The sequence below is a fragment of the Anabrus simplex genome, chromosome 6, assembly GCF_040414725.1.
Source record: "Anabrus simplex isolate iqAnaSimp1 chromosome 6, ASM4041472v1, whole genome shotgun sequence".
Lineage (NCBI taxonomy): Eukaryota > Metazoa > Arthropoda > Insecta > Orthoptera > Tettigoniidae > Anabrus > Anabrus simplex.
In genome coordinates, this window is record NC_090270.1 from 303,937,447 (window position 1) to 303,951,074 (window position 13,628).

The 13,628-nt window shown below is 36.9% G+C and overlaps 1 protein-coding gene across 1 annotated transcript in view; it reads right to left on the bottom strand.

Moving 5' to 3' along the window:
- Positions 1 to 593: 593 nt before the first annotated feature.
- LOC136876500 (tetratricopeptide repeat protein 39C) overlaps positions 594 to 13,628 on the bottom strand; it is a 130,738-nt gene continuing 117,703 nt past the window's right edge. The window contains exons 10-11 of the mRNA XM_067150513.2: positions 9,695 to 9,945; positions 594 to 3,468 (exon numbers count right to left, since the gene is read on the bottom strand). Of these exons, the coding sequence (XP_067006614.2) occupies positions 3,355 to 3,468; positions 9,695 to 9,945 (365 nt within the window). The 3' untranslated portion in view covers positions 594 to 3,354. The remainder of the gene's footprint in view (positions 3,469 to 9,694; positions 9,946 to 13,628) is intronic.

Sequence of the window (13,628 nt, forward strand, 5' to 3'; positions counted from 1 at the left end):
TAAAAAATGGACCTTACTTAAAAATAACCTTTGTACATGAAACAAAGATATGGTTCAAATCAGATTTAAAATGTACTGTAACAGTATTAAAAATGTATTTTGTAGAAAATTAGCATATTGGTCTAACATCAAGCACTAGAGTCGGCTAGGATCTTCAGCTTATTTCTGAGGACAATGAAACTACCCTAGCTCATTTTGGATTTTGGCTAGGGTTTTAAAACAGAATTCCCTTCCTGAAACCTTGCGACTTTTCAGGTGAAATTCTATCCTATGAACACAAATCTCAGTTGTCCTGGGTGGAAAGTCTAAACTATTGCACTAAATCCAACTCCAACTCACAAAGATATTCTGTGATTTCTTTGAGTGTGTACCATCGTAGCAGAACCTCTTAATGTATACATCCAGAGAAGGAGTTGGTTTCAGGGCCTGAGAGTGATCAGTTTAGAAAAATATTTCTACATCTGCTCAGTCCACAAAAAAATTCATATGCACTGACCAAGATTTGAATCCACTGTAGAGTAATAAAGAGTGTCGGAATCCCTCAGCCTTTAATGAAATTTTTCGCTAGGGGCTCACACCTTGTAAGATGTCTTCAGACAAGTTTAGCTTACTTGTGCCAGACTACTACTGCCCAAGTCTTGTTCTCTTCCAACCTCAACAGTACTAGTTTTGCAAGGCCAATGGAATCTCTCATACAAAGTCAGACCCATCTGGAATTTAGTAACATCTGGCAACGGATATTCCGTTCGTAGCTGAAGCATTTTGACATGAGCTTTTTACCATACTTTGGGCTCAAATCTTAAGTCAGTCCTTGTTCATTTTTCCTTGACAAAATAACTGGGTGAAAATCCACAGCCTGCTTCCATTTATTCAACCGGGTCAGGAATAGAACAGATGAAGCCCCCCATCTAGCAGCGAGGATAGGAACTGTGCTGGCTGCCAAAGCCTGCTGGCACTCCTTAGTGGCAATGAGTAATGAATGACAGATGAAATGAAATGGTTTTGGAGAGTGTTGCTGTAATGAAAGATGACAGGGAAAACTGGGGTACCTGGAGAAAAACCTGTCCCGCCTCTGCTTTGTCCAGTACAAATCTCATATGGAGTGACCAGGATTTGAACCACAGAACCCAGCGATGAGAGGCCGGCGTGCTGCCGTCTGAGCCACGGAGACTTTTTGACAAAATAACTGAGTAAATAATGATAACTCTGATTTCAGTATCCTTAATTTTCTCTGGTAACTAATTATAGTAATGGTTGTTTTAATGGGAAAAATAACATAATTAGCAGTCCCTTACCCTATAATATTAATTATAGGTGAAAAGGAAGAATTTTGATCTCTCTAAGAATGAGGGCATTGGATTAAAAATGGGAAGAGAAATGAAAGGCTGAAAAATGTTTAAGAAGGTTTACTTCTTTCTTTGTTACATATCAAATTATTCTAAAGATAAGTAACTATTATAATAATTACACTGCAGTGTCTTTTGTGAATATTTGTAATACATGTATTAATTAAGTAGGTTGTGTCATAATATGTGGTTAAGTGTAAAAAAAAAAAAGAAGAAGAAGAAGAAGAAGCCAGGTGTTCTATGTTTGCTCCTTAGTATGGTGTTAAACAAAAACATAAACTCCAATAGTACTATAAAAATTAATGTGTTAGTATGATAAAAGAACAAACTTTTTAGCTGAAAATTTGGTGTCCTGGATTAGCACTTGAACACAATCAACCTAAAGTCCATACACAGGGTCTATGAAATGGCAGTGGGAAAACAAGTCTTCTGCACAGGCAATGTTGTACAGTCACTGAGAAGGGAGCAGAGAGCGAGAGGGTATATAACATGTTGACTCTACACATTTGGCTGTTGATCTTGAGGCAGAGAACATGTCAAAATTCAAAAATGAAACATGTTTCATATGAAAATAAAAAGTAGCCTATTCTAAAAATTTTGAATAACAGTAGCCTAAGAGGAGTCTGGTGCATCACACCAGAGTTTTGCTATGTATTCTGAAGATCTGCGTTATGCATGAAACAGTATGTGGACCTTAACTCACCGGCTTCCTTCTTGAGACTACCTGGAAGAAAGTAAAAGGAGCATCTGCTGTCAGCCTCCACCCTCTCCCGACTGATATTACACATGACCATACTTCAAAGATTCCATGTACTGACTTTATGATAATGGAGAATTGAGATGGTGGAAATACAGATTATGTAAATAAAACCAAACCAAACCAAACCCCATGGCACTACAGCCCTTGAAATGCCTTGGCCTACCAAGCGACCTCTGCTCAGCCCAAAGGCCAGCAGATTACGAGTGTCGTGTGGTCAGCACGACAAATCCTCTCGGCCGTTATTCTTGGCTTTCTAGACCGGATGTAAATACAATTGTTTATCTTAATAGAGAAACTGGTTCAGTGGTCCTCAACTTGTGTCAATGATCATATAAGTAAATCAAATATACCTATTTTTCTTTTTCTCTATTAAGGGTATGAGCAAACTTTGAAACAATGTAACTCATCATTGGGTTTTGAATATGACCAAATAAAGGAATATGCCAATAGAATAAACTGCAATCTTAAGAAGGAAGGTACTTGTTTACATAAATACACTAATTATTCACAGAGTGAAGCTTATGCATTTTTTAACTAATACTACTAATGCTCTGAAATTCTTTCGTTTATACAAATGTAACATTTAAAAATTTCTGTTTGAATATAAAATGTCCAAGGCTATCAATAACAAGATGTGGAAGATGTCTATGGAAACTCTAGCAATATTCCTAAGTTTATGAAGGAAGAAATTAGTATATTGATGGTGATATCAAATGCTGAAACTTTTATGAAATGGGAATTCTGTTCAACAGTGTTTACTAATTCAAGTCCAATCACTTAGTTGAGGCACATTTATGTTTTAATACAAATGATGTCATCAATCTCATTAACTCCTATAGACTACCATATTCTCTTCCAAGGTTTAAAGCTTCATAATCTCCATTCGGTACCAACATCTACAAACTTCCTCTACTATCCTCCATTTAGATTAACAATGATAAATTTGATAAAAATACTTCTTTTCCAATAAGTCTCCCTCTTTCCATTTCAAATAATATTTTCAATTGACCTGCGTTACAATATTGTTAATGAATAACTGCATTTCAATATAATTAAAATATAATCTATTACATAGAGTGAATTTGTTTATTACTGTTATTGAAAATGAAAACAAAATCTTCATTTTGTAACCATAAGCAATGCACAACAGATACATTTACGATTTCTACCTGATTAGTGAACTGAGGGACTGGAATTTCAAAATAATACATTACAACCACCTGTAAAGCTATACAATTTTTAAGTAGGCTACCCTATGTTCCTGAGAGCAGCATGGATGCGTACATTGAGTCTGTTTTCAAAATCGTAGCCTTTGTAATTAGTCTGGGCTTGAAGAAGAAGTGCCTTACCCTCTTCCAGAGTCTGTAACCAAAAACAAAACAATTATGGTCATACAGAAGTACTTGGGGGTAATCTCTTATCAGATTTTGTTATTATAGAGAGATAGGAACATGAAGAGGAACACAGTGTGTGTACTCACACTGAGGAACATAATGACGAATCAGTGAAGGAAGAGGAAGCAATAGAAAGAGGGGACAAGGGCACACATTAAAACACAAATGGTCAAGGACAATCTCTGCACCTTCATACACTGTCGTCTTCAAACAGACAGGCTCTCTCCTCATCAATCCCAGTTCTTCCACATTCATTCCTGCTCAGTCCCAGATGAGCTCATCTCTGCTTCCCCGCTTCATCAAGAGAGTGGGTTTCAACACTCATTGAAGGGGCCATCTGAACAGGTCTTCAGTCTTGATGCGGGAAGTGAAGGATAAGAAGAAAGCGAGATAAACATATGAAAAGAGCAGAGACATAAAATGAATACACGTGGTAAAAAAACTAAACACATACAACAAATAAAGAAGAAGAAAAAGGTTCCGCAATCAATGTAAGTAATGGGAAGGAAAAAAAAATGTCAAATCAAGTTATTCTAGACAGGGAACATGAAAAGGGACACATAACAGGATAGGTTACCACCTGTATTCATCTTTATCTTGCATCTCTTTTCTTTTCCTGTGTTTATCCAGCTTTCTTTTCATCCTACCCCTCCCACATCAAGATTGAAGATCTTGTCGAGATGGTCCATCAGTGAATGCTGAAGCTGTTCTCCTAATGAAACTGGGAATCAGAAATGAACTTGTCATAGGCTGATAAAAAATGGAGATGCTAGAGCTGGAATTGATGAGCAGAGTCAAGTTATTTGAAAACAGCAGTGTTAAGGTGTGGAGATTTTCCTTGTCCTCTGGTGTTTCCTTTCTATTTCTCCCTCTTCCCATTTTTGCCCTGTCACTGTGTTTATTCTATTATCCGCTTCGTTTTTATGTTCCAGTCTCATCAGATTTTGTGATGTAAAACTCCATCAGGTTGAAAATGGTAATATAGAAAATGGTATACTTGACTACAAACCAAATGGATTCAGGTTCAAATCACAAACAATTCCTTAAATTTACATAACTATTACATACTACACCAAGTATACAGTACAGTGTTCTCCCTAGGACCATTTTAGTGGGTGGCCTTGCTGTTTTTACAGACCGCCCGGCTAACGTAACCTAGATATATGCTAGTTACGTAATATGAATACATATTTGAATCATTGCGTGCTCCAAACTAAAATGTAAATACTGTAAAACAGTTCATTTAAATGATAAATCTTCATTATTGTTAGCATAATTTCATCAATTACATCAGAGTTCAAATGTTAATTTTAACTATACCGTAGTGTTGTACGTGAGCGGTGTCTGGATTAGCGTGGAATCGCATGAGAGCACTTGATTCCTCATGACGTCACAAACCAGTATGGTAAGCCCTAGTGTTTGATTATGAACGAGCAGTAGAACACTAGAACATATTGTTTGTGATAATAACACTAAAATTGTTTACCTGTCTGATATTACTGTTAATACACTCTGTGGATCAGTGGTAGAAATAGTGGGTTCGAGGTAGTTGGATATTTGAAAGGTGAGACACCATGCCGTATGATGTCAGCATGTAAAAGATCTCTGGTGATATAGTTGGTGTTTACCCGACAAAATTCACTAAAACTCAGCCTTAGACGCCCAAGGGAGATTTGGTACTCAGCCATCTAGTAAGCCTAGAGTAAAACGGAATGTCGAAATTGACTAGCAAGCAGCCAGATGGTGTCAAATTAAAATATTTGCACACTGTAGCTGAGGCCACATTGTCATTACTGTTGTTAATACCCTGAGGGGAATAAACTGACATTTTATCTTAAACACTCATTCCAGCCATGCAGCTGATGAAAATTTCTGGGGAGAACACTGCAGTATAACAATATTTATTACTGTAGAAAAGAAGCTACCTTAAAATAAATGTATTGTTACTATAACAGATTGAAATGTTCCACACTGGATACCAACAAGCAAAATTACTGAATTAAAAGGAAATTAAAAATTTTAAATCTGTTAGTAAAATTAATAACTTCGGAACAGGCCTGATAATTTGGAAATCCAATTATGATTGTAGATGGGTACGTTAGGCTAGATACTGAGGGAAGTATAAGGGAAGGAGAAGGTGGTAATGTTTCACATTGGTACCAACAACGTAAGGCAAGTAGGAATAGATACCAACATACCTTATGATGTGTGGGATCTGGTTATGACAGCACAGAAGTTTAAGGGAGTGACGGCTGTTATCAGTGGTATACTGAGTAGGAGGGATTCTGACTGGAGAGTATTCAAGGATTTAAATGAAACTTTGGAGAGGATACTGAATTTTCGCGCATAATTGACACCCGTGCATAATTTACACATCCCAATATTTTTGGGTCCAAAGATGAGAAAAAGAAATGTTTCCGTTTTGACACACCCACTTCATCGATCATCCGTCACGTAGTTCCGGATGTGTTTCAAAATAAAGATGTCAACTACTCAAGTGGCAGCCTTCCTATTGCACAATGTGCTGTTATCAGCCAGTAGGAAGTACCACTGCACTAGTTCGGTGATTGAATCAGCGCAGAAGTGACTAGTGACGCTCTTATTCCAGTCTGGTACAAACATATTTTACGAGTGTTTCAGGTATGGTACACGCATTTTTCTGCAATCACAAAATGGTTTGTTAATCCACAATGAGGAAGTATTCAAGTAAAAATAATATAATTTCGTGTGGCTATTTCCAGCCGAGTGCAGCCCTTGTAAGGCAGACCCTCCGCTGAGGGTGGGCAGCATCTGCCATGAGTAGGTAACTGCGTGTTATTGTGGTGAAGGATAGTGTTATGTGTGGTGTGTGAGTTGCAGGGATGTTGGTGATAGCACAAATTCCCAGTCCCCGAGCGAAGGGAATTAACCATTTAAGGTTAAAATCTCCGACCCGGCCGGGAATCGAATCCAGGATTCCTGTGGCCAAAGGCCAGCACGCTAACCATTAGCCATGGAGCCGGACAGTATTCAAGTAATATTGCATCATATAAACTCGTGGTAATCAGTTACACCGAAGCATACGGGAATAGGGCAACGAGCCGCAAGTATTCAGTGTCTGAATGCAATATGCGCTGCTGGTGGTAACAGAAAAGTGTAGTTCAAGTGATCAAAAAGGTCTTGCAAAGCATTTCGCGGACCAAAAAGTGGCAAGTTTCCACAAGTAGAGGAGGATCTGCTTAAATATGTGATTTTGTTACGCAACGATGAATATGCCGTTTCTCATGAAATGCTGTATTTTAAAGGACAAGAAATAGTTGCTGCACATGGAATCAGGTTAGCCGAGGCTGGATGATTCATTTTATGAAGAGAAATGGACTTTCTCTTTGACGAAAAATAACACTAAACCAAAGAATGCTGATTAATTTCAATCAAAGAGTAATTGATTTTCATCGCTTTGTGATTGAAAAGCTCTCCTATAGAAAACACTGATCAGATTCCAATAAGTTTTGACATGCCACAAAGTGGAACAATCGATAAGCAAGAGACATCGAGTGTTATCGTACGCACTACCAGAAGCTTAAAATAATGATGTACTGTAATGCTTGCTGTAACAGCTGAGGGCGGAAAGCTTGCAACTTGCGTTGTTCTAATGTGAAACACAATGCCTAAAGTAAAATTTCCATGTGGGATCCACATTTGTATCCAAGAAAAAGGGTGTATGGACACGTCACTCGTACGTGATTGGATATGAACAGTTTGGGGAAATCGAGCAGGGTTCCTCCTTCAGTGCCTGGCCCTTCTTGTGTTGGACAGTTTTTGTGGCCACCTGACAGAACACACTAAGAAATTATTGGAAACTATGAAAACTGATCTGCCAATGATTCCTGGTGGACTGACGTTGGTACTTCAACCTTAGATGTTTCGATAAACAAACTGTTCGAAGAAAATTATATGGCAGAAAGTATCCACGAACTTACTCCTACAGCCAAGATTCAGAAACCATTTGTAGAACTCCTTTGTGAGTGGACACTGCATGACTGGTACATGATTTCTTCGAAGGTGATTGCAAAAAGCTTCAAGAAAACAGGAATCTCTTAGATGGGAGTGAAGAGGACTTCTTATGTTAGCTACATATTACTGAATCTTTGTATCTTAGGTCAATGAGTTATTGAATCTACGTATTTTTGAAGGTCTACGAGTATTGAATCTACATGTTTATGAGTCTATGTGCTACTGAATTGAGATGTTATTTAAATTACATCTTATGTTGCATTGATATTTTATGAAAGGTATTTGTTGAATAGAGTTTTTGAGTATAAAAATGAATAGATTGCTTGTAGCATTGAAATAAGAAAGGTACTAGAATGTAGCAATCTTTGATATTAATCAATGAATATTAGAAGCCATATACCGAGTTCTGCTCTTTTATTTATTACAGATGTATTTCCACGAGAATCTGACCAGAATTGATCCAGTAACCACCAGCAGTAGTACTGTAATATTATGTTTGTGCATGAGATTTTATTTCAGCCTTCCATGGAAGAGTAAGCTAGAATGGATCCAATGTGGCCATATTTTAATATTGTGGGATGTACTTTATCCATTCTAGGATGATGCCTCTTTCTTCTCATTTTATCAGTATGTTGAGATGATTTATTCTTTACTCGATGGTACCACATTTGTTTATGTTCTTCAAATCGATCTTTAATCTCACATTATTTATTTCTGCATTGAATTGAGTATGTTGTGTGAGAAAGAGAAAATATTTTTCATATTTTATGAGTATGTTCCTGCCATTGAATTAACGTTAATTTATAATTGTTCAAATGATATAACCTGAAGGTGAATACTGGCCGATGTAAGGATTTCTCTTAGAACCGCAGGTAAAGAAGACGAGAATCAACCAACTCAAACTCATTCAGACCAATTTATATCCAAATTCAATCATGTTATTGTAAATTACAATTGAGATTAACTTATATTATGTTTACTAATTATGAGAGTGTACGTTATATAGTGCTCTTTCCACAGTGGCTTAAACACTCTCTTATTAATTCTTCAAAACATCTTTTGCATTGCTTTGATGACGATGTCTTTGCCTTTTTTTTTTTTTTTTTTTTTTTTTTTACTTCCTCTGTTCATTTAATGTCACACTAACACAGTGATACATGGATGGGCAAGGGCTAGTGTTGGGAAAGTAGTGGCCATGGCACAGACCCAGAATTCTAAGTGAACCCACAAACGAGGTTACAGTTACCCAATTTAAAAATAAAACATTAATACTGGGCCATATGAGTCCAGCCCCACAGTTGGGTGACAAGAATGGGATGTATTGTCTATAAGTAAATTGAGTGTGGTGGAAAGACATGGGGCCTAACTGTTAATATCGTTCATCCTATGACTTCATCATAAATCCAAATCATAATTACATCAAAATCATCGTTAGGTAGGATGTCGTAACAGATATCTCAATAATAATGTTATTTGCTTTACGTCCCACTAACTACTTTTTAAGGTCTTCGGAGACGCCGAGGTGCCGGAACAGATATCTCATATGTGGGTTCGGCGCATATTCATATTCATCATACCGCATATCATCATATTATATCATTTATGTTTATTTTTGTATTTCGCTTAGCTCCGGCAGAACATAAGATTCCTAACTCATGAGTAGCACAACAGTTTCACCACACTGTTAAAATAATCGTAAAAGAAAAAAATATACCTGAGACAGACAGGCGTCTCGTGCCGTGGTAATAATTACTGATTATGAAGGAATGTGAGGATTTCTAATTATCAAATAATAAACTTAAATATAGGATGGCTGGTTTATTTACATAAGATGTGCTATTGTTGGAGGACACATGTTGAAGATAACATGAGAAGAATGAGACCATCTTTCTACAAGACATGAGCTTTGTGTTGTTAGATTTACCAGCACGTAAAGAAAATCCTGCGGGACAAAATTCCAGCACCTCCAAGAACCATAAAGGTAGTTATTGGGATGTTAAACCAATAAAATTACTATTATCTTCTATAAGTGAAAAGAAAGTGTTCACCATTTATCATCTTACACATACAAATGAATTCAACAAAGACCACTAAAGAAGAAAATATTAAGAGTATTAAAATTTTGAAGTTTTCTTTTTTGTCATGAAAATTACATCCATCTTCCCGAGCCCAATTAAGGACTAGTTTCAACAATAACTTACCTCTGGTTTTCTACAAAGCAACATGCCAAGTTCATATAAGGCAAAGGCTGAAATATGATGATCTCCTGGACCTCTTTCCTCTCCTGCTGAACCAGCTTTGACATCATTAACTTGGTCTAGTTCTCCTCGTTTAGCCAGGCAAGTGCGAAAGCTGGCCACTGCTTCATCAAAATGGCCCAAACAACACTGAGCAGCACCCATGACAAGATGTCGTAGCCCTTCCATCGGCTCTTGTCCTGATGACTGACAATCTAGAATAGCACAGAACAAATCAACACAGTGGAAAAACATTGAAGATAAGAGTTCTTGGACATAAATACATTTCCTTTATAGACTGTTATACCTTTCAGCATGCAGACTGCAAATCTCTCAGATAAACTGCTTGCCTCCATAAGCCACTATTCATAAACATAGCTCCTACTGCTTCAATATTTATCTTGAATCATAAAATACGGAGACTAACCATCATCTCCTAAATTTCTCTCTGCTCCTTTTATCCTCGAAGGCCTAGTCCAATAACTTCTCAGGTAGCCTACCTTCCTCCATTCAAATCACAAGATTTCATCACAATTTCCTTTTCAAAACATGAACTTAACAGTTATTCCTCTTGTAGAATGTCTATTTTACTAATGACAATACTGAAAATCTGGTCCTGTCAAACCCTTTGTGGATTAAAACTGAACTAGTTTTTATCCAGCTAATTCCCCACCACCTATCACACTAACTTTTCCACAATGCCTGAAATACCTTAATAGCTATTGCAATCCCTCCTGTACTGGATCAGTCCTATTACTGTTTGTGTCCAATCAATAAATACACTCATACAAAAATAGCATTTTGCATGTGAGGTGGAGTTTGGGTGCTTTTGTTTGCATATAGATATGAACAGTGCCACTGAAGTATATCCAACACTGGCCATACACTTGGCCAAATCTAACATGGATATAAATTTAAAATATACTCTCATGTCATCCTCAGCAGAGACGTGGTAATGCACTTGACTGTTATGTAAACAGCTTAAAACATCTGTGGAGAAATAGCATGGAATGACATTAACAAATAAGGTTGAATGGGGCTTTTAAGGGTAGGAAAGCTGGAATTCAAAGGATATATTAGGGCAAATTTTATTTATAAGAAAAGGAATAGAGTAATTTATCATGAGAAATGTTTGATAAATTTCCGAATTCTTTGAAACCGTTTAAGAAAAGACTAGGTAAACAACTGATAGGGAATCTGTCACCTGGGCAACAGTCCCAACTGCTGATGATTGATTAATAGATTGATTGATTAATTTAAAGTTGCAGTGAAAGAATAAGTAAGCTGTTCCATGAAACGTCAAGAAGTTCATTCTTGCATTTTATATTTTTATCCATAGAGTCTTATTGCTATGATGATGTTCTGCCAAAGGCACTCTCTGTCCCGCTTACAAATGCCATTCTGAATTTGGCCCATTCATCTTCTACATCTCCTACTTCAGTAACTGGAATTTATTGTTTCAATCTCTCCTGAAATTCTTCCTGTTCATTCTTATCTTTTAATTTATACACTTATATTTTACTCTCTCTTATCTCCTTTAATTTTTCCATTTTCTTCACTCTCATTTTTGCTATCACAACTCTATGATCTCCAAGAAATGTTTCTCTTGGTAAAGCTGTTATATCCATCAACTGTCTGTGATTTGTCCTTTTTACCAGAAAGTAATCAATTAATGATTTTATTCTTCTATTACCTCAGCCATATCTTGTACTTTTTCTTTCAAAACCATGTGTTGCCCACAGTCATTCCATTCCTCTCACAAAACTCAACTAGTTTCTCTCCTTCTTCATTCCTCCTCCCATATCCATATGGTCTGATTACTTCTTCCTTTCCTTGTCTTTCATTTCCCAACTATTCATTTAAGTCTCCCATGATAATCACTTCCACATCAGTTATCTCCTTTTCTAGTTTCTCTAGGAATTCCTCAATATCCTCTTTGTTCCTTGTCTGTGGTGCATACATTTGTACAAAGTCCTTCACTTCCTTATTCTCATCTAATTTTTCATTATCCGGTCGCTGACGTACTCTAACATACTCCTCCAGCTGTTTTGAAATTATCAGGCCCACTCCATTTTTTGTCTCTTAGCCACCACTCCAGCAAAGTGCATATCCATTCCTCATTCTCTTCTTTCCTTTCAACCTTCACATAACTTTGCTCAACCAGATGACAGCTTAACTCTCACAAAGTACCAGGAATATTCTCTCACCCCATTCATTCTAGAATTTTAATAACTTGGAATTTCAAACCCATATATATTTCACTCTACAGATACTCTTTACAGATATTCTTCTTGCAATCCTTGTATGTACGAAAATTTTGGTTAATTATTTTCTGTGGCAATATCTCTTTTCCAAGTGAGGTCATGGGAGTATGCAGTGTGTTAATTTTATCTGTATTGTTCCCAGGGCTGGATTAACCCTCGAAGTGGCGGTCATTTATCCTGTAATGGCAGCGATATTTTACCGGTGTTGCAGACTCTTAGTATAAACTGTGTTAAAAATCGTTGACTTGTTATACATACATAAACAGCACACCCTTTTATCCTCAAAAGTACAAGGAATAAGATGATGATGATACTAAAGCTGTTATTTATCATCCACAAAGTGTAAGACCAAAAATATGTTGAATTTGTTTATATTATTTATTTTTGCAAAAGTTTTGCTATATATAAAATGTTTATATTTAGGTAAATTTAAGAAAATGACATATACAAAAGAAGCACCAGTTCGTAGTAAATAGGTGCGTACCAGTATATAGTTTATAATACTGTTCTTAGCTGGAAAAATTATACAACAATTTATACAACGATTGTATGCTACCACTTGTACATTTCACTCACAGTCACTTGGGTGGGTCTTTCTTTTTACTCCATGATTGTGAGGCCTCCAGAAGTGCACTAGTTTATAACACCCCTGGTGAATACCACCATTAAATCCTCGACACCAGAATGTAGACTTCTTCTCCTTCTTCTTCTTCTTTACTTTCAAGCACACAACACATAGGCGATTGTTATTCTGTGACAATATTTCGAAAGCATGAGAGGGACCTCCTGCATGACCTGTTGGCCTCACAACTGGAATTGGGAACTGTTCATTTAGCAATCTCCTAACTATAGTGATCATGAAGTCTCATCTTGCTAAAGGCTTATCAGTGTTCTTTATGTACAGGACGTATGTGTCAAATAATGTTATATCTAGAAGATTTGGAAAAAACTGCTTCCAGTACCTTCTAGTGGGTCTGGAACAAGTGGCATGGAAAATGCACTTACCTTTATTATCTACACCTCCCATGAAGTTATTGTACTTATGAATCAGTAGTGGTTTCAACCCCTCATTTCCCTCAGTGTAACATCCCGTTGTGAGACAATAGACTGGTTTCCTTGTTTTCGTATCTTTATAAGCAACCAGTAGAACGTCACCTTGCCTAAAGTAAACGATTTGCCTAGGTTCAAGTTTTGTACCTAAAACAATCTGAGACAGTCCCTTTGAAGATTTATTCACTGTTCCTGTGAGGAAATGATTCAGTATTACTGAGATGAGTGCATATCAACACTTCAGATTGATATCAGAAGGAAAACTGGCGACTAAATATAGCTGGCTCAGCTGAGACATTCGTGTGGCCGGCCGCCGAGTATGTAGCAGCTAGCAAAAGACAGCGGAATTATGACACTACTTTGGCAACGATTTTCACTAGATTAGTGTAAGATGTTATTATACAAACTATTTCATGATTATGGCCGAACATTTCTCCTTCAATTGATTCGTAATTAGCACATTTTGATGAATAATAAGATTATCGAAATAAAATAAAGAGCATGTCAACACGCCTGATATCAGGCGTTGCCACTGGGCAAACGCATAAAACGCCTGATATCAGGCGCTTGCCACTTGGAGGGTT